Source organism: Amphiura filiformis, chromosome 2 (genome assembly GCF_039555335.1).
Source record: "Amphiura filiformis chromosome 2, Afil_fr2py, whole genome shotgun sequence".
In the NCBI taxonomy this organism is placed as follows: Eukaryota; Metazoa; Echinodermata; class Ophiuroidea; order Amphilepidida; family Amphiuridae; genus Amphiura; species Amphiura filiformis.
Window position 1 is genome coordinate 75,841,062 of NC_092629.1, and position 24,355 is coordinate 75,865,416.

The following is a 24,355-nucleotide window of genomic DNA, read 5'->3' on the forward strand; positions in this document are numbered from 1 at the left end:
GCAAATGAGGATATTTTTCTGACAATGAACACCATTTCACCAGAAAAAAAGTATGCTTTCAGAAAATAATGGACTTTCAGCTACAATATGAAACCAAAATCACATACTTGTTATGATTTTTTAATTTTGACATGTATTCTCCACAGGAAATATGAAGTTATAGCTGTTTTGATATTGACATTTTGGTTTAAAAAAAGGTAAAAAAATCACAAAAACTGCATTTTGCAACCCAAATATCTCAGCTCACGTCACTTTTCAGAAATGCCAACCGGAATAAACAGAAAGATGAGACTCTAATGATTAATTCTAACGCCACTGGCACCTTTGCCTAAAATAATGCACACAAATCTGAAATAGAACAGATTGACCGATTAGACCTCTCTACTATAATATGTAATTCATGTTTTCCAGGTCTTAGTTTTCCAGGTCTTAGTTTTTCAGGTCTTAGTTTTCCAGGTCCTAAGAACGTAAATGGGTCTTAGGTCTCAGTTTTGCAGACGCTTTTTATAGGCCTTTAACTTAATGTGAGACACTTGAATTAGAACATCAAAGAATGATGAGCACTGATAAAAGAAAGATCATAATTCTCTTGTCTTTTCTTCCCTCTTGAGCCTTTCTTTCCCCTTTTTATTTTCCTTCTATCTTCTTTCCTTTCCCCTCCTTTCTTTTCCCGTTCTTTCTTTTCCTTTCCTTCAATCTTCCAGGGTGGAAGAGTAACCCATCCCTAGAAAAGCCACTTTTTAGAATTGATTTGCGATTAGCAACCACCAGTGACCCATCAGGTGCCATAGACAAGTCACTGAGACAATGAAGTCCTCTGACCATGCATTGTAGGAATTCACCTGTGGGACTGTATTTGTGAATGTGACCTGTGTTAATGTATATACTTTGAAGATGTTCAAACATTACAACTATCAACATTGCAACATAAATGTTATCACTGTCATCACACACTATCCCATATGATACTGCCTTTCTGCCTGACACATCCTCGTCTATCTTGGGTGTGAAGCTAAATACCTCATTGCCTGAGTAATCTATTGCTACTACCTTACTGTACACTGAACCTGATGAGACGGAATAAATCAGGATTTGATTCTTGCTATTGACAACCATGCTTACATTATAACCTATTGAGTATTTGATCTTGTTGACTAGCCTACCATCTGGACATGTATGGATTGTGATGGTATTCGTCTCCCTATCACCCACCAATAAATGCCCTTCTCTATCTACAGCAAGACACTTCCACCAGGCAGATGTATTGGAATCATCATCAGGTGTGAAGCAGTGGAGGTATTTCCCTTCTACAGTAAACACATGGACAAATCTACAGGACACACTTGCAACACAGATATATCCTAGTGGTGATACACATATGTTACAAATATATTTGCCAATTTTCCTGTCAGAGTCTGTTTCAGTTGACCTCAGTTGCATTTTGTATTCCCCATCACCATCAAGGAGATAGAGTTTATCCCAATCAGACACAACCATGTCCCCATTTGGACAGCAGGCAATACGATGACACTGAAGTTGTTTCCCTTGATGTTCAGGATGAAATTCTCTCTCCAATGACCAAGTACCTAATGCTAGGGAAAGTGAAAAAAAAATTGTTTACTTTTTGTCAATTCAGTTTTTAATTATTGTATTTTTTTTTTTTAGGCATCAAAGCGGATATGTAGTTGTTGTTTTTTACTTTAAAATGCAGTACCAACATTGAATATTGGTGATATACTTCCCTCTTTGTATACCTACCACTGTAACAGTTGGCTTTCCAAAATAATGTTAATTACAGTATGTTAATTTTTATTTTCTATCACGAAATTCTAGTACTGAAACCTAATATTTGAAATGTTGATCGTATTTTTGTTATCAAATATCTTGAACAAGTATTTAGCAAGAGAGAAAATCCGCATCACCCCTGCAAGTTTAATGGACTATTCATTACTGCCATAAGAACAATTAGAAGGAGCCTATTTCACTTAGAACTTTACATTGTTGAGAGTAAGACATAAAAACTGGTTGGGATCAGCAATTTTCTCTGGTTATTTTTTCAGAACCATGACAACGAAAACAGGCAGTAATCTGATATTATTATGCACAGAGGTGGGTGGACAGGATATGAAGACATCTGAATAAGAATAAACCGATGCTGCATCAAAATCTTGGAATTGTCGAAATTCTGGAATTTTGACAATTCCAGGTGGTTTCTGACACAGCTTGTTAAAAACTTGGAATTCCGACAGTTCAGACAGTAGCCTGTCCAAAACTTGGAATTGTCAGAATTCTAGAATTGCGACAGCGTCGACTGTCGTAATTCTGGAATTTTGACAGTTCCAAGTTTTAGACAGGCTGTGTCAGAAACCTGGAACTGTCGGAATTCTGGAAATTCGACAGAGGGCGCTGTCAAATCTTGGAATGGCGAACAGGAACGAAATGACCTCCATGCTGTTTGTGTAGACGGACGCTGATTGATCCATGCTGCCAGAAGTAGGAAAGATCTTTGGGGAATTATAATCGACCATAGATCTTTTCATAAAACTTCTGGTGCCCATACATCAGACTCTGAAAGCAGTTAAGCTTTGAGAACCTCCTTGCTTCATACAATTGAATATAGCATTCATACAAAGTTTTAATAATTGATGAAAAAGTTCTACTTCTAAAAATAATGATGGCTTACATATGGAAAGGTTTCTATACAAAAACGTTTCTCTTATAAACCATCATGCGCACACTGAATAGATTCATCAGGTTTGAAGATAAATAATTATATATTTTCATGAAAACAAAACCAAATTTTACTTACTAGTTTGACGGTTTCGCTTTTCATGGTCGAAAAGCATCATCAGAATATTGATTGATGATCACTTCTTCCGGTTGGACGAATCCCGACCACAGAGGGTGTAGAATTGTCACTCAGTAGAGGATCATATACATGACTTAGAAAGTGGGCCCCGTCGTCCCTATTCATGACGTTGGGTCCTCTTTTACGAATCCAGATCGATTCCTTGATGCGTCTTATGGGGGTTGCACTTTTTGCTAAGAATTTTTGAGTTGTCCCAATCTATTACGTGGTTCTGTTGAACTGCATGATCTGCGATAGCTAATTTTGATTGTTCAGTTTCTGACTGTTTGCGTGTTTGACGCGTATAGTTTTGTTTTGTCTTTTCCACCCTCAAAGTTTTTTTTTTTATGCTCTTTGAGTCGCGTTGCAAACTTCCTTCCGGTCTCACCAACATAAGTTTGGTTGCAATTGGTACAAGGTATCTCGTAGACACAATCCGTGCTATTAATGGGATCGACCTTGTCCTTGGGGTGGACCAGCACTTTGCGGAGGCTAGTGTTTGGCTTCATGGCTGTTGCTATGCCATGTTTTCTACGAGGGGCAGTCAGTATGTTTTAAGAGTGGACTCGTGACGTCATATGTGGATTGTTTTCATGGCATTTCTCAATGATTACATAAACACGGTACCTTTGTCTTTCAAACAACACATGCAAAAATTATATCACACACATGATTACGTAACAGCATTAGCATAAAATCAATGGTCTAGAGTCACTGGTGAAATTGAGTCGTTTTTGATAAGGGAAATGAGGTATTGTTGTATTTTTTACATTTTCTCGGGAATTAAAGAATGGAGATTTCTGCCTTTTGGAACAGTAATAGAACACAAACTACCAGTTCATTAAACCATGTTTGTTGGGTTGTAAAGGTTTTAGTTTGTTTAAAATGCATGGTCAAATATGTCTTATTTTTGACAAAAACAAGGCTTTTCTTTCTATACAAATCTTGATATTGCCAAAAATAGCAAACGTGGAAATTTAATTTTTTTGGCCAGTTCTGTTGACTAATCTCCAAAAACTAAAACGGGAGTCTCCCTAGAAAATATTTGAATCCGTGATTAAAATATAACTGTTATTCTACCATTGTTACATTTATACAAAAAGTAGTGGTACAGAGAGAGAGGCCATCGTTTTAATAAGAAATTTATTTTTAAAACTTTTCTGTTCATTTCAGGTTGAGATCATCCATAAAAATTCACATAAATATTTAAATTAAAATTTTCATAGCATTTTGTAATATTTTAGGCACTATTTACATGGAATTTTGCCATTTTCGTGCATTTCCACCATGTTGTATCGGTCATCCTACCTACGCATGCGAAGATTATTGTTTGATTTGCACCAGTTATCATCGCACTGAGTACTAGCTCTCACACGTGACCAGTCATTATATTTTAGTCTGTTTCATTTTGGAGATAATTAATGTCATTTGTAATAACTGCTTTTTCATTAACGCCATTTTTGCAGAATAATTTTGCTTCCATTCAAGCCCTAAAGTTGTTGAAGTTTCCAGACGTCCCATTTCCACCACAGTTTAATGACAAGTTTCATATTTTACCAAATGCAAACGGAGGACCTAGTGTTTATTTCTGCCAAAAACTAGCCTTATGCCCCTTGTACTTTTTCTGTTCTCGGACATTGTAAACACGTGTCTTTGCTGTAATTTAAAAGGCCCGCCTTTTTGCGTGATTTGGCAGTGTCCCTAGTATATTGATTTTATGCTAATGCTGTTACGTAATCATGTGTATGATATAATTTTTGCATGTGTTGTTTGAAAGACAAAGGTACAGTGTTTATGTAATCATTGAGAAATGCCATGAAAACAATCCACAAATGACGTCACGAGTCCACTCTTAAAACATACTGACTGCCCCTCGTAAATATCCTATTGGCTTTTTCCGCAAGCCCTTCCACGTAAGGAATGACAACAAGTCCTTTCTTATATATCCACGTAATAGATTGGGACAACTTAAAAATTCTTAGCAAAGAGTGCAACGCCCATATAAGACGCATCAATGAATCGATCTGGATTCGTAGAAGAGGACCAAACGTCATGAATACAGACGACGGGGCCCACTTTCTAAGTCATGTATATGATCCTCTACTGAGTGACAATTCTACACCCTCTGTGGTCGGGATCGCGTCCAACCGGAAGAAGTGATCATCAATCAATATTCTGATGATGCTTTTCGACCATGAAACGCGAAACCGCAAACTAGTGAGTAAAATTTGGTTTTGTTTTCATGAAAATATATAATCATCATGCGCACAGTTTCCACCTCGATACACCTGAGCACATATTTTCGACCAAGACCTCTCAAGCAAGCAGTGATTGTCTCCGCTACAGTCTTTGATTACACTACACGGTTGAGTGCATAGCATCGAAGAGCTGTGAAGCTTCTAGCTGAAAAATGGGCCTCTTTGATCGGTTTTTTGTCGAAACCTCAAGTATCAAACGAACGCTAACACTTCCCCCTAAAACAACTTTTCGTCACTAGGTCAACAGATCACACAATTCAATGTTATAGCAAGGCGAAAGTGGTAAATCTGTTGAAAACTACCTATCCAAGCACAATTTTAGACCAAAATGTAGGTTTTAAAACTCAAAACCTGAATTGTTCCTTACAATATTTTTCAAATTCTATGTCATTAAATGAAAAAGCACACTTATATTGTCCGTATACTAGCGTCACTAGAATGAGCAATGGCCAATTCTCTTTAAATTGTAAATTTTATGCAAAAAATTACTATTTTTCGCCTGTTTTGTCATACGGTTGTAAATTCAATGAACTATGACTTTGGTAAAAGAGCGCTTACAAATTGGTGTTTGCCCTAATGCACTTTGTTTACTCACCCTGTATTTTCTTTCTTGGAAAGTATCTTTATCATGATCAATTTTGTTCAAATTCATTTAAGTAACAACACAAATATTCTACATACCATTTACAATTGATGCAATTGTAGGTCTTTGTTTAGGATCGTTATTCCAACACTGCTGCATGATATCTAACAGGTCTTTGGGACAGCCTTCAGGTATAAATGGCTTGGCTCCGTTTCCAACTTCAAATACCACCCTGTGTAATTCCAAGTCTGGAAATGGAGGTTTCCTTGAGCAGACCTCTAGTAGCAGCATCCCATATGCCCATATGTCGGCTGGTCTTGAGTAGATAACCCTTCCACGCTCATTCCCTGCAATAATTTCTGGTGCCATGTAGCGATAGGTTCCCATCTGACTAGATATTGTCTGAGACCCTTTTATCTCACGCGAAAGACCAAAATCACACAACTTCAAGAGGTTGTCTTGAAAGAGAAGGCAGTTTTGAGGCTTAATGTCCCTGTGCAGGAAGTTCTGTCCATGGAGATAGTTGATTGCAAGTGCTGACTCTTTTGCCCACCTTTTCTGCAGCTGATATGGAAGTGTCTTTGATGGGTCTTTTAGGTAATCATGCAGTGTGCCATTAGGTGCATATTCCATTAGAATAAGATGAGCGCCCCCAGTTTCACAAACTCCGAGCAAGTTAATAATATTCGGATGGTTGAGTTGGCTCATGACTTCAATTTCTTTCTTTGCTAACTCTTCAAGTACAGATTTGCCAGCAGCTTCTTTGTATCCTTTGTATGGTCTTTTAAATGAGACACGTCTGACAGACCCAAATCCGCCTTCTCCAATGCATTCATGGAAGTCAATATTTCTAACATCCAGTTTATTAACTGAAGCACCCATTTTAATGTATCTGTATGATGAATGAATAACACAAAAAAAACAGCAATGAAAATTTTCTTACAAGAAAGTTGCTTGCACGTTAGGACTAAACATGAAGAAATGGACGGGGGTGATTATTATTATTATTTATTAAATACCCAGGGTATGCCCGAATCAGCTTAAAGCTGTTCTAACCGGGGCCCTGCAATATACAAAGTTACAACAATATTAAGACACTCATATAAAACATAGTAATTATACATGAAAACACATTAAGATATATAAACAATTATGACACAAAATTTCATATAATTATAGGTATATACAACTTTTAAAAATACCCCATCAAATCATGTGAATATGCAATCTACTTCAGATGGCTACTTTTATTGTATTGGGATGTTCTTTTAATTGTAACCTAATCATGTTAATTGATTAAGCACGTGCCCTGAGCAAACTACGATGCGTACGCACACTGCAGGGCAAAGACCCGGGGGAACTCCTATATATTGACATTCGTCATGTGCCCATGAAATTACTCCGTTATTTTTGGCAAATCCTACACCAAATTACCCCGTTTTTTCAGTAGCCTACACTGAATGACCCCCTTTTTTGAACAATATTATTAGTCCTCAAAATTGACATTTCGGCGCGCTTCGCGCGCATTTTGAAAACAAAAATAGATGAGTTTTGTCTATTTTGTACTGTAACATTGGGTAAGAAGCTATTTTTGATTGTTAATGATGTGAAATTTTGGGCGCTCCCATACAAAATCACAAATTTTTGATATTGCCAACACCGAATGACCCCCTTTTTTCTGAAAATTTCTACATTGATAGACCCCTAGTTTCGTACGCTGGTGGGCACAGGTACGTCACTTTCATGTTTCGTTATTTTGCGTTATCGATCAGGTGACACAGGGCCTTATAGAATGATTTTATCACACCAACACATTTTATGCATATATCTAATGAAAGTTGACCTTTGACCCTATACATTAAATATTTGGATGGAATTTCTTTATGACCACATTATGTGTAAATAATAACATGTTCTTAATTACGTAAGAGCATTAGCAAATATCAGAAGGGCATCCCTCATATTCAGAAAGCATTTCGATATGTCTGGTGTGCTCTTAAGTTCCAGACAAAATACTGTACAAACGTTGCTATCCGAGCCCTTAACAAAAACGACTCATTTTCAGCAAGTGACTGCAGACCATTGATTTTTATATGCTAATACTGTTACGTAATCAAGTGTGCGATACAATTTTTTACATGTGTTGTTTGTCAGTGTTTATTTGATCATAGATAAATGCCAAGAAAATAATCCATTATTTGGTTACATGTCAACTTTTATTACATAAATAAAAGTAATCCATTATTTGGATTAAATGAAAATAATCCATTATTTGGTTACATGTCAACTTTTATTACATAACACTGACCCTCGTATATTATTTATTCTATTGGTACAAACTATGTGCTCTGTAGATGTAGACCATGTCCAACTTGTTGCGACATGTAGTCATAAGGGGAAAAGACTAAACAATAACGTTTTTGATAATGCAGATATCCAATCGCTACATTATGTTTTACATTTTATTTCGTATATAAACACTTGCCAGAGAGTTGTTGTTGTTGAACCCAGGAGTTGAATCCAATTTAAAAGTTGTCTATACTTGTAATTTCCTTTTTAATATCATAAACGTAACCAATATCTGCCCCATATAATATATCCAAACTTGACTGTTGACTGTTGCTTCCTATTGACTGTTGGTATTTACACAATATTCTTGCTGACAAAATATCATTCAAAACAGATATTTAAGGTGTATTTTGGATGCAATAAGAGTGATATCTTCTCACTGAGCTAGAGACGATTTCGGTGTTGTATCTCCTTTACTTGTACGTTGGCAAAGCCTTCATGATCCAATTGCCTTGGTAAAGGCCCGGTCACACTATGACGACAGATAATCAAGGAAAGGTGACGAAGGTGAAAATCACAAAATTCGCTGACGAGTGGGAACGACCTTCAGCGACAACACGACGGCAATGGACGAAAGGCTGCGGCAGGAAACGGAGACTAGCGACCAAAACCGGACGTTGTCTGGGCGGCGAGTGACGATGTCTCGACGGAGCCCGACAACAAGCAACGAGGTCAGACGGCTGGCAGCGGATTTGCTTGCGGCAGGGAACGGCAGCTGACGGTGGATTACGGCGATGATGGCGTGACTCAGCGGCCGACATCAAAGCCTGTGTGTGTGCGGGTCGTATAGTCCACTTTGGCGTTCCCACTGGTCCACTCAAAAATATCAATATCAATAATAATCAAAAATATTAGCATCAATATCAATAATAATCAAAAATATCAAAATCAATATCAATAATAATTCAAACTATTAATATCTATATCAATAATAATCAAAAATATTAACATCAATATCAATAATAATCAAAAAAATTACACATATCAATAATAATCAAAAAAATTAACATAAATATCTGTAATAATCAAAAAAAGTAAAAATTAATAATATAAATATCAATAATAATTAAAAAATAGTAAAATCAATATCAGTAATAATCTAAACTAATAATATCTATATCAATAATAATCAAAAATATTAACATCAATATCAATTTTTTTTCAAAGATATTAATATCAATATCAATAATAATAAAAAATATTACACATATCAATAATAACAAAACAAACAAAAAATATCAATAATTAGCAAAATATTAAAATCAATATCAAAAATAACCCAAACTATTATATCAATATCAATAATAATCAAAAATATTAACATCAATATTTCAATAATGATCAAAAATGTTATTATCAATATCAATAATAATCAAAAATATTAACATCAGTATCAAATAATCATCAAAAATGTTAACATCAATATCAATAATAATAAAATATCAATATCAATAATAATCAAAAAATATTAACATCAATATCAATATCAAATCAATAATATTGATATAGATATTAATATTTTGATTATTATTGATATTTCTTTTTATATGAACTTCAAAATTGCAGCGTGCCGGACAGTGTATTGAAATCGAACTGACGTCAAAAAATGTCAAAATCGCACAAAAAGTTAAAAATCGTGGACCATCGTTTAATCGTAACCCATCGCAGACCGCCATTTCAATGCCGCAGGTACTCGCAAACGACCCGCCATCAACAGTCAACGTCCGTCACCCTCCGGACGGACAAAATTCGCAAGTCACTGTCGCACCAAGATCGTTACAATTTCGTTACTTGCCACAATGTGTCGTCAGGGTTCGAGATGTGACGTCACTTGCCGTTGTTTTTTCGTCAATGGTCGTTGATAACACACTACCAACGAAATTGTGACGACCTCAAAACGACTAAAGACGGCTTCGCACGGTATGGAAACGTCAAAGAAATGAGGGTGGCCGTCTCCAACGAAATCTGAACGGAATCACAACTACTTCTTTTGCCGTCACAACATTTTCAACATGTTTCGGCAGTCCGCGGTCGCTAACGGATTCGTCAGCGACAACTAACCATGCTAACGGCAACACACGATGAATGACGGTAAATTCAAAATTGCAATTCGCAGCTTAACGTCGCTTGCCGTTAACCCCTATTCGTCATAGTGTGACCGGACCTTAAGCATGGTAATTGTTTGAAGTGTCAGAAACTCATCCCCAAGTGGCATTGTGACAGTTGTGTTTGGTTGACTTTGGTATTCATTATGAGAATGTGCCATTGGCATTAATACTATTCATACCTCTTATTCTGTTTGCTGTCATTGTTAATCGTACTTGCTCATTCACCTGTGATGAACTGAATTGGGAATTTCCTGGTATATTTTAACTAAAGTGTAATTTTCACATGTACTGAAGTTAAAAATTACACATTTGTGTTTATGTTTTCAGATATTTTAAAATTTGTTTTTTATTTTTCGCTTCCTAGCAGAGTGACATAAATATCTAAAGCTTACAAAATTAGCTGTTTGCTTTCATTTTAGTATCTTAAACTTTCCAACATCTACAATCTTAGGGGCTGTGCAATAATTATGTGTACCCCCGGGTGGTGAATTTTCAAAATGGTCTGCCAAAATTCGCTTGCCTCTTTACCCCCCCTTTTGACGTGCCAAAAACCTTTGCCCCCCCCCTTTTGATGTGCCAAAATTCTTTGCCCCCCCCCTCCTTACACATGCAAGATTTTGGGGAACCCGAATTCAAATAATCATATAATGCGAGCGCAGCAAGCAGGAAATTTTGCATATTTGAATGTGCTCCTAACGTTTTCCTACACCTTTTTAGGGCGTAATATAGAAATGTTGCCCAAAATATCTGTGCCCAAAATCGCTTGCCCCCCTTTCGACCTGCAAAAAAACAAAAATCGCTTGACCACCCTTTCGACCTGCCAAAAATGCTTGCCCCCCCCTTTGAACTGCCAAAAATCTTTGCCCCCCCCTATAATTCACCACACTGGGGGTACACATAATGATTGCACCACCCCTTAGAAATAATTGTTCGAACAGTTTAAAGGCCTTATTGGAAATGGTTCCCCTTCCACCCCCGTACAATGTTGGCATGCCTAATATGCTCATCTTCACCGTATCTTCTCCTAACATTTTTGGTGGGGAAAGAGGAGGGGGTACGCGTAAGATGAACATTGCGACAACACTACTATAATAGTTTCCAGTGACTCATATAGCGTGCGCACTATAGTAAGAAGAACATGAAAAATAGAGCAGGTGTTCGAACACATTTTTCCGGGATTGTCTACAAACCTGCTTACGAAAATCATCTGATTTTAGTTTTTTGTCAATATCTCTGCAGTTTTAATACAATACGATTTTAATACAGTTTGGCACACATGTCAGAAACATGACTTGCTATCATCTCTCAAAAATGGAGGAAGGCAGTGAAGTTTTAGGGAGCGGTCAGTTACTATAGATTTAATATAGCGTTTTGTACACAAAATTTGTATATAGGCCTGACACATCCGTCTTTTTCGCATTCGACCTGTGCTAGAAATCTTTCAGGTTTATAAATAGCGCCATGTGCGGTATACTTTGGTAACTTCTAGAGGGTTTCAATTCATACTTATAATTCGCTTATGACGACTGGGAGGAGATGAGATTTCAACCTGGGCTAAACCCTTCTGTTACCGTTGGGGAGTGCAATACGTGATTGATTAAAATCAATAACTCGCAGCTTGCCGATTGATTGTAGATCACTATAAATCGGAGGAGCCTTTTGTAAGCTATTTGACCCCGATCTTATTGTTAGAATACAATACACACCGTCATCATCCCTATATCTTCGTGTTAAAAATTGCCGTGATAGTACGATGAATCCTCACGTTTTTCAACAACTACGCATGGTGATTTTATTCGAGATAGGCCGTGCAACTCAGGCTAAGCATACAATTTGAGATTTTGAGCGCCTGCCACACTGTTTCTATTCTATGTTTTACGATTTTCGCATGATAAATATATGGCTGGCCGTAACCGCCACAACGTGGAGCTGCTACGCGTAGCTTACTTTTCGCTTCGCGGAGCTAAATTGACCTATCATGTTAGATCTTTTCATTACGCGGAGCCAGTGGATGCATCCTCGTTCCAGAGAGAGAAAACTCTTGCCAAAATTAATGTTTACTATGGGGATTTTAAATGAATCGATTGTAAATAAACCACGACCAGTTGTACAGGATCAATACAATTGTTTGATTAGTGTATATTCAATGTTACATTGCATGCATGTGTCATGTGTGTGGCGTGTTTGTTTGTTTGTTTGTCTACTGTGTCAGGCCAGGATCACTGACACCCACGGTACTGATACTCTCATACTATCACGGTGATCATATTGTTGAATGTTGTTGACTTTAAAATAATCATGATGCAGTCATGTCTACAGTAGAACTCACCACGACCTTTGAAGGACTTAAACCCTATTAAAAGCTATTAAACCAAGATAACACTCAATGAAAACGGCTCAACTATGTTACATCAGATCTTCTCTGGTTAAATACATACTGCACTTGTGTCTGTTTTACCTGTGCAATGAGCAATGAGCTGGTATTATAGTTTCAGTTGGGTGAACGATTATAAAGCGAACGCAAGGTAACAATACTGTGGGCTTTTGTTTACGAAATGAGACAATAGTCTGCTTATTGTTAACCAGCGTTCTTGAAAATGAGAAGCTTAATGACTTAACACGGTTTAGAAATAATTTCTTCATATTTTTTGGTACAAAAGTACCAATATTTCCAAACACCTAAATTAGCTAAAATTTAGGACATGTTACAAAACTATATTTTCTAGAATTTCAGAGAATACTTTAAATATTGGCCGGTTATTTTTTACACAGTAGTGACGTCAACTAGGCAATGGCCTATACTTCTAACATACACTATTTGTAGAGGTCACGCGTCAATGGTGAGCGCACTGAGTATTGTGTATAGGAAAACGGACAGTAACTACAGTATGTATGGCCTACTACTAGTATATAAAGTAAATCCGAACTGGTTTGCAGTTTGCTGAAGGTCGAATTCCGCAGGGACACCGCGCAAGTTATACAAATTAGCTCCCGGCGATACACTGCAGATCGCAGAACTGTGTGCATAGTTTACCACCACTCTGCCTAGCTATATAGTTATGTACAATACTGTATGAGTTTCTTATGAGTGCATGTCCATCTTAATAATAAGTCAGTTCGTACTTTTCATAAACTACTTTTTGAATCATAACTTTCGTGACCGAGGATATCTTGCAACTACGTGACGCTCGTCTGGCAAATTCTTAATGAATAAATTCGCTTCACGAAATGAGTAAGTCGTACTTAATTAGTCAGTTTTACCTCCGAGTAATGAAAAACTCTAACATGATCATGATTGGTCAATTTGGCTCCACGGAGCAAAAAGTCAGCTACGCTTATATCCAGCTCCACGTTGTGGCGGTTGCGGCCTACCATATCAGTATCCCATATGATATTTCTATTGCAAGAAAATTTTATTTGTTGTAAGGTTTTATCTTAAATACACTAACTGGAAATTAAATACACTAATTAGTGAGGACCGGTATTTTGCTGTGGATATGTTTAACTAAAAAAAGAAAAAAAAAATTTGAAATCCTGAGTAAAAATTTTGATCATATTCAACTCTTTGAGAACAAATTTATATAAAAGAATGCATGTAAAATCCAGCTGCAATACAATGTACATTATTGACACACTATCACTTTCTTTATCTACGGCAATAATAGAATATCGATTTCAATCGAATTGAATACGATGCTCAGTTTTGAGTATATAGTTGACTACTAAGCGACCTAAGCGATCGATTGCTAGCCAATCAGATAGAACTCCTTTTCTTGCGTTCGGTGAAATACCAGTCGCCCGTCGCTCACCAACGGAGTATTAAATTTATATTTATCGAATAGGAAGTCGACACTGTGCAATAGCTACCTTCTAATTACGTTCCCATATCAGGCCAAAAGGATGTATGCTTTGTGTCAGATGTATCATGGAAGTATGTATGTACTGTCTTTCTTTGTCGTGGTACGAAATTCGAGACCTAAAGTCCCGAAGCTTTATTATAAAAAGTACAGATAAAACGCATTCTTCTTTTGGATTTTTGAGACAAGAACTATTTTGTGTGCAAGATAACACGGATAGATTTTCTTTTGAGACTTGAAATTCCTTGTAAATCGTCAGTTTTACCGAGGTTTCTTGTAAGTTTTTGTTTCCATGAAAGTGGTCAAGAAAAAGTTCAAAAATATCACATTTTTGGCCGGCAAATTTAAATTTTATTAAGGCTATCTTGCAGCTTCGACTTTAAAGTAAAGATATATATGGGACATTTCATATTTCCTTGAGGTGTTCTCTGAATGTTTATGTCAGAAAGATCATGCTTCAATACAAAATATTCACCAAAAATAGTAACTTGCCAACTTGATATAATTTATTTTAAAGACGGTCCCTGCATGCATGCATACATGGCAGGTATGGTACAATATAGGGACGCACCATTTGATATCAAGGTGGGGGGGCTGAGTCGTGACAATTTTTAGTAGGCCTACCTCGGTGAAGCAATTTTTAGCGCCTCGATGAAGCAAACAGTTTACATTTTGTAGCACCTAAATTTCGCATAGCACGAAAAACGTTCTTCTTATGTTAAAATGAGTTCATATCAGGAGCATAGTCAGCTTTCGTGATCAGAGGGGAAAATAAAGGTTTTGGGGAAAATACAAAATAATCATCAATTTGAACCGGTATTATTAATGCGATATGTACATACACTGGGTTTTTTTTAGCGAGACTGTAGGGCCTACATATAAACTGTTAAGTTTTCGAGCCTCCAAAAACCGGGCCAAAATGTTTTTATTGAGACAATGCTCGCGCGCGCGCAAAAATTTGGTATTTTACATTCATTTTGGTGCATGATCGGGGTAATTTTGGTGGGAAACAGGCTCCTTGCCCCTTTCTTTTCCTATGCCTTCCCGATTTCTTTCATTTTTTGTTATGCGGGCACTCTTTTCAGGGAGCACTCTGCCCCCGCTGGTTAGTACATGATGCAGTCATGTCTACAGTAGAATTCATCTCGACCTTTGCAGGACTTAACCCCATTTAAAAGCTATTAAACCAAGATAACACTCATTGAAACAGCTCAACTGATTAAATCGGATCTTCTCTGGTTGTGCACAAGTGACTGTTTTCATGTGCGATATCGCAATAAAGATGGTATTCATAGCTTCAGTTGGGTAACCGATTATAAAGGAAACGAAAGGAAACAATGTTATGTGTGGCTTTGTTCACGAAATCAGACAATGTCGTGCTTTTTGTAAACCAGCATTCTTGAAAATGAGCAACATAATGATTTTTGACTTAACACGGTTTAGAAATAATTTCTTCATATTTTTGGTGTTATCTGTCGTTTACATATCCTTCCTAAAACACCAAAGTACGAGTATTTCCAAACATCTAAATTTGCTAAAAATTTAGGACATGTTACAAAACTATATTGTCTAGAATTTTAGAAGAGTACTTTTAATATTGGCCGGTTATTTTTCACACAGCGACGTTAACTAGGCAATGTACTATTACCTATAACATTAACTAAAACACCAAAGTACGAATATTTCCAAACATCTAAATTAGCTAAAAATTTAGGACATGTTAAAAACTATATTTTCTAGAACTTTAGAAGAGTACTTTTAATATTGGCCGGTTATTTTTCACACAGCGACGTTAACTAGTCATATCCCCATACTGTTAACGTAGGGCTATTTGTAAAGGTCACGCGTCAATGGGAAAGAGCACTGTGTATTGTGTATAGGAAAACGGACAGTAACTGCAGTATGACCGGTACGCTTCTGGTTCAAATGGTGAGTTTTAGCATGTTTTTTTCATGAATGTTTTCAAAGGAGATCATGTCTTGTGATTATTTTCTTCAAAATATAGGTTCATGTGAGGATATCTCACCAAAACCATACTCTGATCCATCCACTGACCCCACATATGGCTCCCATCATCACGTGGCATAGATTTCTTTTTGACTTTGGGGTGGACTCTGTTGAAAATCTTTGAAGTGGAGTGAATCAAGTGTATTCACTCACAGAATAACCTTTCACAAACAAATGCGAACAAAATACTTGCCAGTTTGAAGCTAAAATAAAATTAATATACCTGATGAAAACTGGAGCACCCTTGCCACCAAATTTTTTTTCAGGTCCGAGGTGGTGCAATGTTTTTTTTTTGGGGGGCTTTCAAAAACTACCAAGCCCCCCCCCACCTTGATATCTAATGGTGCGTCCCTTATATAGGTTTATACATATACAATACAGTGTTGTATTTTGTTTATTCGACATCGAAGTGATTACATAACTTGGGTCACGGCCGGTCGTTGCATCAATCAAAGAAGTTTAGTCAGACTGATTCGGGGGGACACTCCCACTTTGGAGGTGACGCGTACTAGTATGTAGGGCTGTTAAGACCCCCCTTTTCAGCGTCTCTGTCACCCACAGACCCTATATTTTTTACGAGCACATGCTCTGTCACCCGAAGACACCCTATTGTTCCATTCGATCTGTCACCAAAAGAGTGCCGCACCAGAGGTGCAGGGGAGGTGTGATGTGATGCAATACTTATCCCACGGTGTTGAATTATAGGGGAAGCTTTTTGGCGGGACAAGGGGGAGCCAATATTGGCACAGGTATAGGTATTTGCACCGTTTCGATATTGCGAATGTGATGTAGAAACATGTCAGGATAGGCCTAAATTCAAATGGTAGGCCTATAAAGAGGAGATTTTGGCATGTCAAAATATTTTGATGTATAGGCCTAGCCATGATAATCTTTACCTATTAAAACCAAAAAGAAACTGTCTTTGGGTCACTATGTTTGAAAAAAATCGTTTTGATTAACAAAAGTTGTAGCTTCGGAAATACTAAAAAAATGCCATTTTGCCGAATTTAATCAAAGTAAATGAGATATTTCAATTTTTCTCTTGAAAACATTAGTCAAGTTACATAAAGTAGTGCAAAATATGGGTTCGAATTTGATTGCAAAGATGGTTTCTAGAAAAGGGGTAAATTTATTTTGTTGCAAAAGCCCTTACATCCACAAAAGGCACGATATAAACGAAATAATAAAATAGATAAAAGGCTTGAAAATTGTACCAAACCTATTCTTTTAGGTTCTATTTATCAACACTTTATTCAAAACCAAAATGAATCAAATCGAACTAGTAATAATTGAACAATTTTTGAAAAAGCTGTTTTTGTCAAAAAGTCAAAAAGTAGATGTATAAAGGGCTTTTGCAACAAAACTCTTTATATATTAATATCATCAGTATTATTAATATTAGAAAGATTGACTATTATTTTGTTGTTGATATTATAAGTACTGAATTTACTAGTCAATAGTAGGCCTATATTGTTATAATTCAATGTTAATTAAAATGTCAGCAGTAGCCTAGGCACATCAACAATATTTGGTGGGTATGTTCCCCGGAATGTTTAGGTGGTGGTTCTTTGGGAGATGCGGGCGTACCAGTAAAAGGGGGTCTTTTGCAGATGATGGTGGATGCGATATCGCTATTTTTGACGTCGCCATTGGATTAACACATAATCATGAAATCTTCACAAACAATTCTAAATTTGTTATGTGGTATCAAAGCAAAATTATCTTACTCTAAAACCGTTGGGGTTCTGCAAAGCCCGGGGGCCACTCACATAAATGGTCTGTACGCATGCGTGACCAAAAAACAAGTAAACAGGGGTGGTTTTTTTAGCCAAGGCAAGTTACGCGCGTGACGCATTTAGGGTCTAAAAAACACTGATTTTCAAGAATAAGGGTAGTTTTCTGAAACTGAACAACTTGTTTAGGGTATCTTTTCAAATTTTTGGTAAATTACGAATCCCAAAAGGGTACATTTGTTGCATTTTTATTAGCCAAAAACTCATTAGGGGGTAAATTCTATATTAAATTACCTTATTAAGGGGCTAAATTTTCTGATAGGGTAAAACTTGTTTAGGGGGTGTTTGAAAAAAATTTGGTCACGCATGCGTACACTGTCATATTTGAGTGATCCCCCCCGGGCTGCAAAAGTACCCCACTGCAAGTATGTTAATTGTCCATTTATAATCGCTAACCGTGAATTGTGAATGGGGCTGTCAGCCCTGTATCTTCGCCAGCCTCGTACGTCCGTGTTGCGTGTCCTATGCCGCCTGGTCTTTTGGAGCTGCGAACAAGTAAAATATGGGGACTTTTGGAGCTGCGAACAGTCAAAATCAAGGGTCTTTCTTGGCTTTTTGCTTGAAAATCCCAGAAATATGAGGAATGAACAATTTTGGGGTCTTTTAGAGCTAAATATTTATTTATCAAAATCAAGGGTCTTTCGGAGTTCTATTTTGGTCAAATATAGGGGTCTTTCGAGCTGCGAAATCCAAAAAGGGGGTCTTTCCGGGGGAGCATACCCGTATGGTCATTTGTGTTAAGTGCCCTTCCCCCCGTGAGTATAATGCATTTGCCACTTCCGAAATTTTTTTACTGATAAGCATAGGAACCGCATAGTCAGAGGCAAGGTTCATTATTGATTGGAGATTCAGTAGGCTATAAAGAGGCAAGTGCGGTAATAGCATTTCAAGTGTATGCGCTTAATTTCGTAATCAATAAGAGCAATGAACAAAATCATTTCTGACAGAACTGCTAGCACAGTAGTGTAAGCGCTCGACTGTGAAACCGGAGGTTGTGGGTTCGAACCCCGTCAGAATTTTAATTCAGATAATTTTCTTTTTCTTTCGTGAAGAAGAAATAATAATTGAATCCGTCTTATAAAATTTAACATAGTAGCCTATAGTAGAATCATGTAGGCCTATGTGTTATCAGATAAGATCTTCTGTAGATTACCATATCAAAAGAATTTCGAAGTTTTGTCAAGCAAGTTTCTAAGTGTGCCCCTAATCGTGGTTTGTATAGAATTGAGGTGATAGCTTTGTTTGATAATAACCAATGACAGAGCCGCTACGATTTTAAATTAAAAACAGGTCACCGCTTGAGGCGCTGCATTTAAGACGCAGCCTAAAAAGTTTATTACGGGACAAAATAGACGTGCTGAATGGTTGATGTGTTATCATCATCGCGAATATTTTATCTATAAGGGACCGGTCATTATTTCTACCGGGGGGGCGGGAGCAGACAGAAAGTCACTGCCGAAAACTATATGACCCCCCTTCTCCGATAATAAAAACCATATGACCCCCCTCCTAGCTACATGAAAATCATATGCCCCCCCCCCCACGTGACGTATGCACACGCACAATGACGCGCAATAGATGCGCGCATGGAGCAGCTGCCTCAACACATCACGTCACTGCCACATATCAGGCTGACAAATTATGCCTTTACTGTTTTTCCCAACCGGCTATCAGTATACCAATTTTTCACAAAAAGCACCTAAATTTACCCCAATTGCAGTACATTGGGCACTTTTCTCCAAATATTGGTCTTTACTGAATAGCCACCCATCAATATACCAAAATCGCTGAAAAGGACCCCAAAATCGTGGCACATCCTCATATACCTTCAAGTAGGTAGAACCCCACAGGGTATTTTAACTTGTTTTATTTATTTTTCTAAGATATTATTTATTTCACATGCTTACACAGTTTTTGGTTCAAACTGCCACCCTGTGCTCCAGCTAGTATGTACATGTACTTCAATACCACAGGTCCCTGAACAAACGACAGTGATATTATCCATAGGACTACAGTTTTTTTGCACCAACAACAATCTTTCTAGCGGCAGGTTTGGAAACTTGGGGTCAAAATTATTATAATTCATTAGTTTTATGTGATTAGGCTAAAAATGGCTGTAAAACGAATTTGTAATTGAATTCAATCATACAGAATATAAAAAATCGAATGAGTTTAATAAACTATCAAGCTGATTTATTAATTTTCAATCTCTTAAATTGTAAGTACCGGTATACATCAACTTCTCATACATGTTGATACTGGGTGCAGTACATAGCCCCCTTTGGTTTAAAGTGAATGAGTTGCAAATTCTTCTTCATCAGTATAATTATTAAAAGGAATAAAAAGTAGTTTGTGACATATCTTACCATAAATCAGTGATGTACAGTGGCGTAGATTTCTTTTTGACATGGGGGGGGTATTTGGAAAAAAAGTCTTGAAGTATAGTGAATCCAGCACCTTTTGGCGACAAAATAAGTTTATGGTACAAATGCGCGCGAAGCGAGCAAAATGTTTTGATATTTTGAAGCTAAACTGATGAAATATGGTGCAAAAGTGGAATAAATGCGCGCGAAGCGCGGAAATTTGCACTTTTGGGGCTAAAATGGGCAAATATGTAGTTATATTCAGGCATCACTTTGGGGGGGGGATTGTATGGAGCATCCCCTGGCAAAATATTGGGGGGTCTACGCCTATGGTGATGTATCGATCGGACTCAAGTCCACTTTTGCCGGACTCGGACACAAAAGCTCACAAACAGACTCGGTTCGGCTCAAACTTGGACACAGAAAGTCCAATTAGATCCATGTAAAATGTGAAATGATTATCTTAAAATGTCTAAATAGATCTCAAATTTGATTCAAAATTTGTTGTCATAATATCCAACATATCCATAAAATTATTTAGATTTATCTGTCACTTACCAGAATCATTACTGTTATCGTTAATGAAATAATAATAATACATATTTTAATTAATATTTTGACTGTATAAAAATATCTAAAATTTCTTTCATGGAACTTTAATTTCTAATTCATTAAACTCTTGAAAGAGAGAAACATGTACACCCCATCCATAGGGCTAGGGTGGCTGTGGTTTGTGTGTGTTCTCTACTCAGTGGCAGTCACTGCATATTTGTCCGGAACATTTTGTCCATCACACAACCATAATATAATTTCTATTAGTATTAGTATTATCATGATGATGATGATGATGATGATGATGATGATGATGATGATGATGATGATGATGATGATGATGATGATGATGTTATTTTTCTATAATGTATTTGAATACATTGCCCAAGTTTACTGTCATGGTGGTTTGGGCGAGTCTTTGTAGTTTTAATTAGGGTATGGAAATGACACCTGTGTGGGGTGGTGTTTGATAGCGGATGTGTATTGGGGGAGCGGTTTGGGGTGGTGTAGTTGTCTCTTTTCATTGTAAAAGAACAAAGAAGAGTCTGACCACAGCATTACTGTGCAGCAGCTTGATTATTCTTAATTCTCTATTACGAAAATGGCAGTGTACATGTATATTTATGAAATATGGTTCAAAATTCTCTTATTTCAGCAAATTTGTATTGTACATTTGGCAATTTAGAAGCAAAATCTAGAATTTTTCTCCATTTTTGGAATGTTTTACCCAATGACCCTTTTTTTTCAAAATGTTATAATAAATTACTTACTTTTGGTGCAAATTTATGTCAATTCACACCATGGCAGGTGAAAAACAGGTTGAGGCCCGACTTAAGTCCGGACTAGGACCAAAGTGTCGGCCGACATGCAAAGCGCAAATTGAATGGTCAGTGGTCCAGGGGCAATGTTCCAGATGGGGGTCCAGGGGGCGAAGCCCCCAGAAGCTCCAGGATTTTTGAGATGCAAAATCATCTGACCCCCCCTTTCAATAACTAACAAACCATCTGACCCCCCTTTTGCCTGACAAAAACATCTGACCCCCCCATGTATTCTCCCGCCCCCCCCTCCGGTGGAAATAATGAACGGTCCCTAATAAAGTACGTTGGAAAAACTTTTGCTTTAAAAACTCGGTGGGAGGTGCAGGTGATGCCTTTGCAAATTGCATTCTTGTAAAGCTAATCATACACTTCTCCAGGCACTGCATCGATCAAACCATGGAAGAAAGAGATGAGAAGGAACCACAACGACTTCGATCGGCCAAGTTTTAATCCGCTTATCCATTGACGCATGAAAAGAAAAGCTATCAATGGTACTTACTTTCATGTATGATCCATTTACCGCGATCGATGCTTGGCGAAATCATTACTGGAAAAAACTATAACAAACCCATCCAAGAACAAACAAACGCTACCCAGAAGTAAGATTATGGAATTTCACTGATGCTCTGAACATGTATAGTAGCTTTGTTTTGGGATCTACAGTCAAACTGTTTTCTTGATCGTGTTGTGTAGAAAATGTCCTTTAACACATCGAAAAGGTCATCAAAATCGGCCGTTTATTTGCTGAGTTTCAACTTTAGCAAATAAGGTAAGATTTTGGTGACTTTTTCGATGAAAAATAGATGCAAAATGTTCTTAAATAATGCGCAATGTTCCGGTTGAGTCCGGTACATGAAACCTGTTTAATTTAATAGTTTATATGTGTATAATCGTAACTAGCTAACTCGTTTCAGTGCCAAAGACTGCCAACTCTGAGAAAAAGTCATCAAAGTTCGGGAAAATTGGGCGAAATGGAAGAAAAAGATGTAGGCCATCAATGACCGATGATCACGTCACCAGAGAAAATCCTATAGAGTGCTTGCACGGAAGGTCATTAGTTCAAATCATCCTTCAGACACGCTCCAGAAGACATGCAAATACATAGAGTACAATACCAATCACCTATTTAACGCGGGGTATTGATAAAAGTAAATCCTCATGAATAACAATGTCAATTAAATGTCGGTAAAGGGAGTGGACAAAGTGAATGTGTTCGTTGTGGTTCCTTCTTATCTCTTTCTTCCATGATCAAACACTAGGTCAACTGGGGCAGATACTTCACGCCCGGGGGGGCACTTCAATATGAAATGGATATAGGTGTAGGGCTGGCACTTTCGCACTAAGGGGCATTCGGTGAGAGCAAAATGTAAAAAATATGGGGTCATTGGGTGAGAGCTTGATTTTTGGCATTCGGTGAGAGCAAAATGTTAAAAATATGGGGTCATTGGGTGAGAACATGACCTTTTTTTAAATGGAATCTTTAGGTGAGAGCCAAAAAAGCGCCACAAAAACCTCGAAAATCGAATTTCTAGTTCAAAATGGCTTCAAATTTCATTGTTTTTTCAAAATAAGTAACAAAGGGTCTTTGGGTGACAGATCAAATGGAAAAATAGGGGTCTTTGGGTGACAGAGCATGTGTTCGTAAAAATGTGGGGTCTTTGGGTGACAGCGATGCTGAAAAGGGGTCTTAACAGCCCTACATACGCGTCACCTCCAAAGTTGGAGTGCCCCCCCCCCCCCCGGGCCTTCACGTCCTAACATCATCATATTAGGGCTTTCACCGGTAGATGCTTGGACACTCGATCTATATGCAAAGCTTACATATGGTAGACACTTGTCCCACCCCTGCTGTTCTTGTAGTGGCAGCAACATCAACGACACTGCATTGGTTACGGTACGATTGTACCTTTCTACTAAACCATCGGACTTAGGGTTATAAGGAGTAGTCCTCGTTTTGGTGATGCCCAGTATCTTGCACATCTCACTGAAAACCTCTGACTCGAAGTTCCTAGATCCCTTGATCTGAGTGCAGTTCTAGGGGGACTCCAAACCGGCACATAAATTCATCCACTAATTTGTTTGCTACCGTCTCGGCACGCTGATCAGGTATGGGATATGCCTCCATTCATTTAGCCCAGTAGTCTCCTACCACAAGGACATATGAATTTCCTTGGTGAGTTTCTGTAAGGGGGCCTATAGGTCATCGATTACCACTCGCTCTAGGGACTCCCACACGGGTTTGCTGCAAAGGGGCTCGACGCTTGCACGGGTGGTTCTTCTTCCGGGCACAGTCTATACACTGTCGCACATAAGCTCTGACGTAAACGCTCATGCCAACCCAGTAGTACCGCTCTCGCAGTCCCGGCAAGGTTTTCTCTCTACCCAAATGGCCTGCAGTCTTTGATGCATGCAGTGCATCAAGTGCCTTCCTCCTTAATGACTTTGGAAGCACTTCCCATCATCACTTTCCCATCGCTTCAGAAGGAGGCCCTCTTTCACCGTCAACATGTCCCACTGGCCCCAGTATGTCTTTAGTGCTGCCGACTGGTATGCAACTTCTTCCCATTTGGGTCTTTCACCCCCAGATACCTTCCACACTATAATGAGTGGCATAGTCTCATCAGCCACCAGTCAGTGAAACTTCAGGTATGGTAGTGATATGCCGTAGCCATACTTCAGTGTCACCAGTGTCATTGTTTTCTGCTGCTTCTGTCTCTTGTGTGTCCTGCGTAACACCAACCCCTTCAGCCACAGGAGTGTGCTCTCCACTGCTGCTATACTCTATGTCTAAGTGTCGGCTTGGGCAGGCAATCTTAGCC

General features: G+C 37.9%; 1 protein-coding gene across 1 annotated transcript; it reads right to left on the reverse strand.

Moving 5' to 3' along the window:
- Nucleotides 1-221: 221 nt before the first annotated feature.
- LOC140143176 (uncharacterized) lies at nucleotides 222-24,149 on the reverse strand. Its single transcript, XM_072165186.1, has 3 exons — nucleotides 23,989-24,149; nucleotides 5,788-6,581; nucleotides 222-1,592 (listed from the first exon to the last, which is right to left on the reverse strand). Exons 1-3 carry the CDS (start codon nucleotides 24,147-24,149, stop codon nucleotides 628-630), a joined length of 1,920 nt encoding a protein of 639 aa, XP_072021287.1. The 3' UTR covers nucleotides 222-627.
- Between the last annotated feature and the right edge of the window lie 206 nt (nucleotides 24,150-24,355).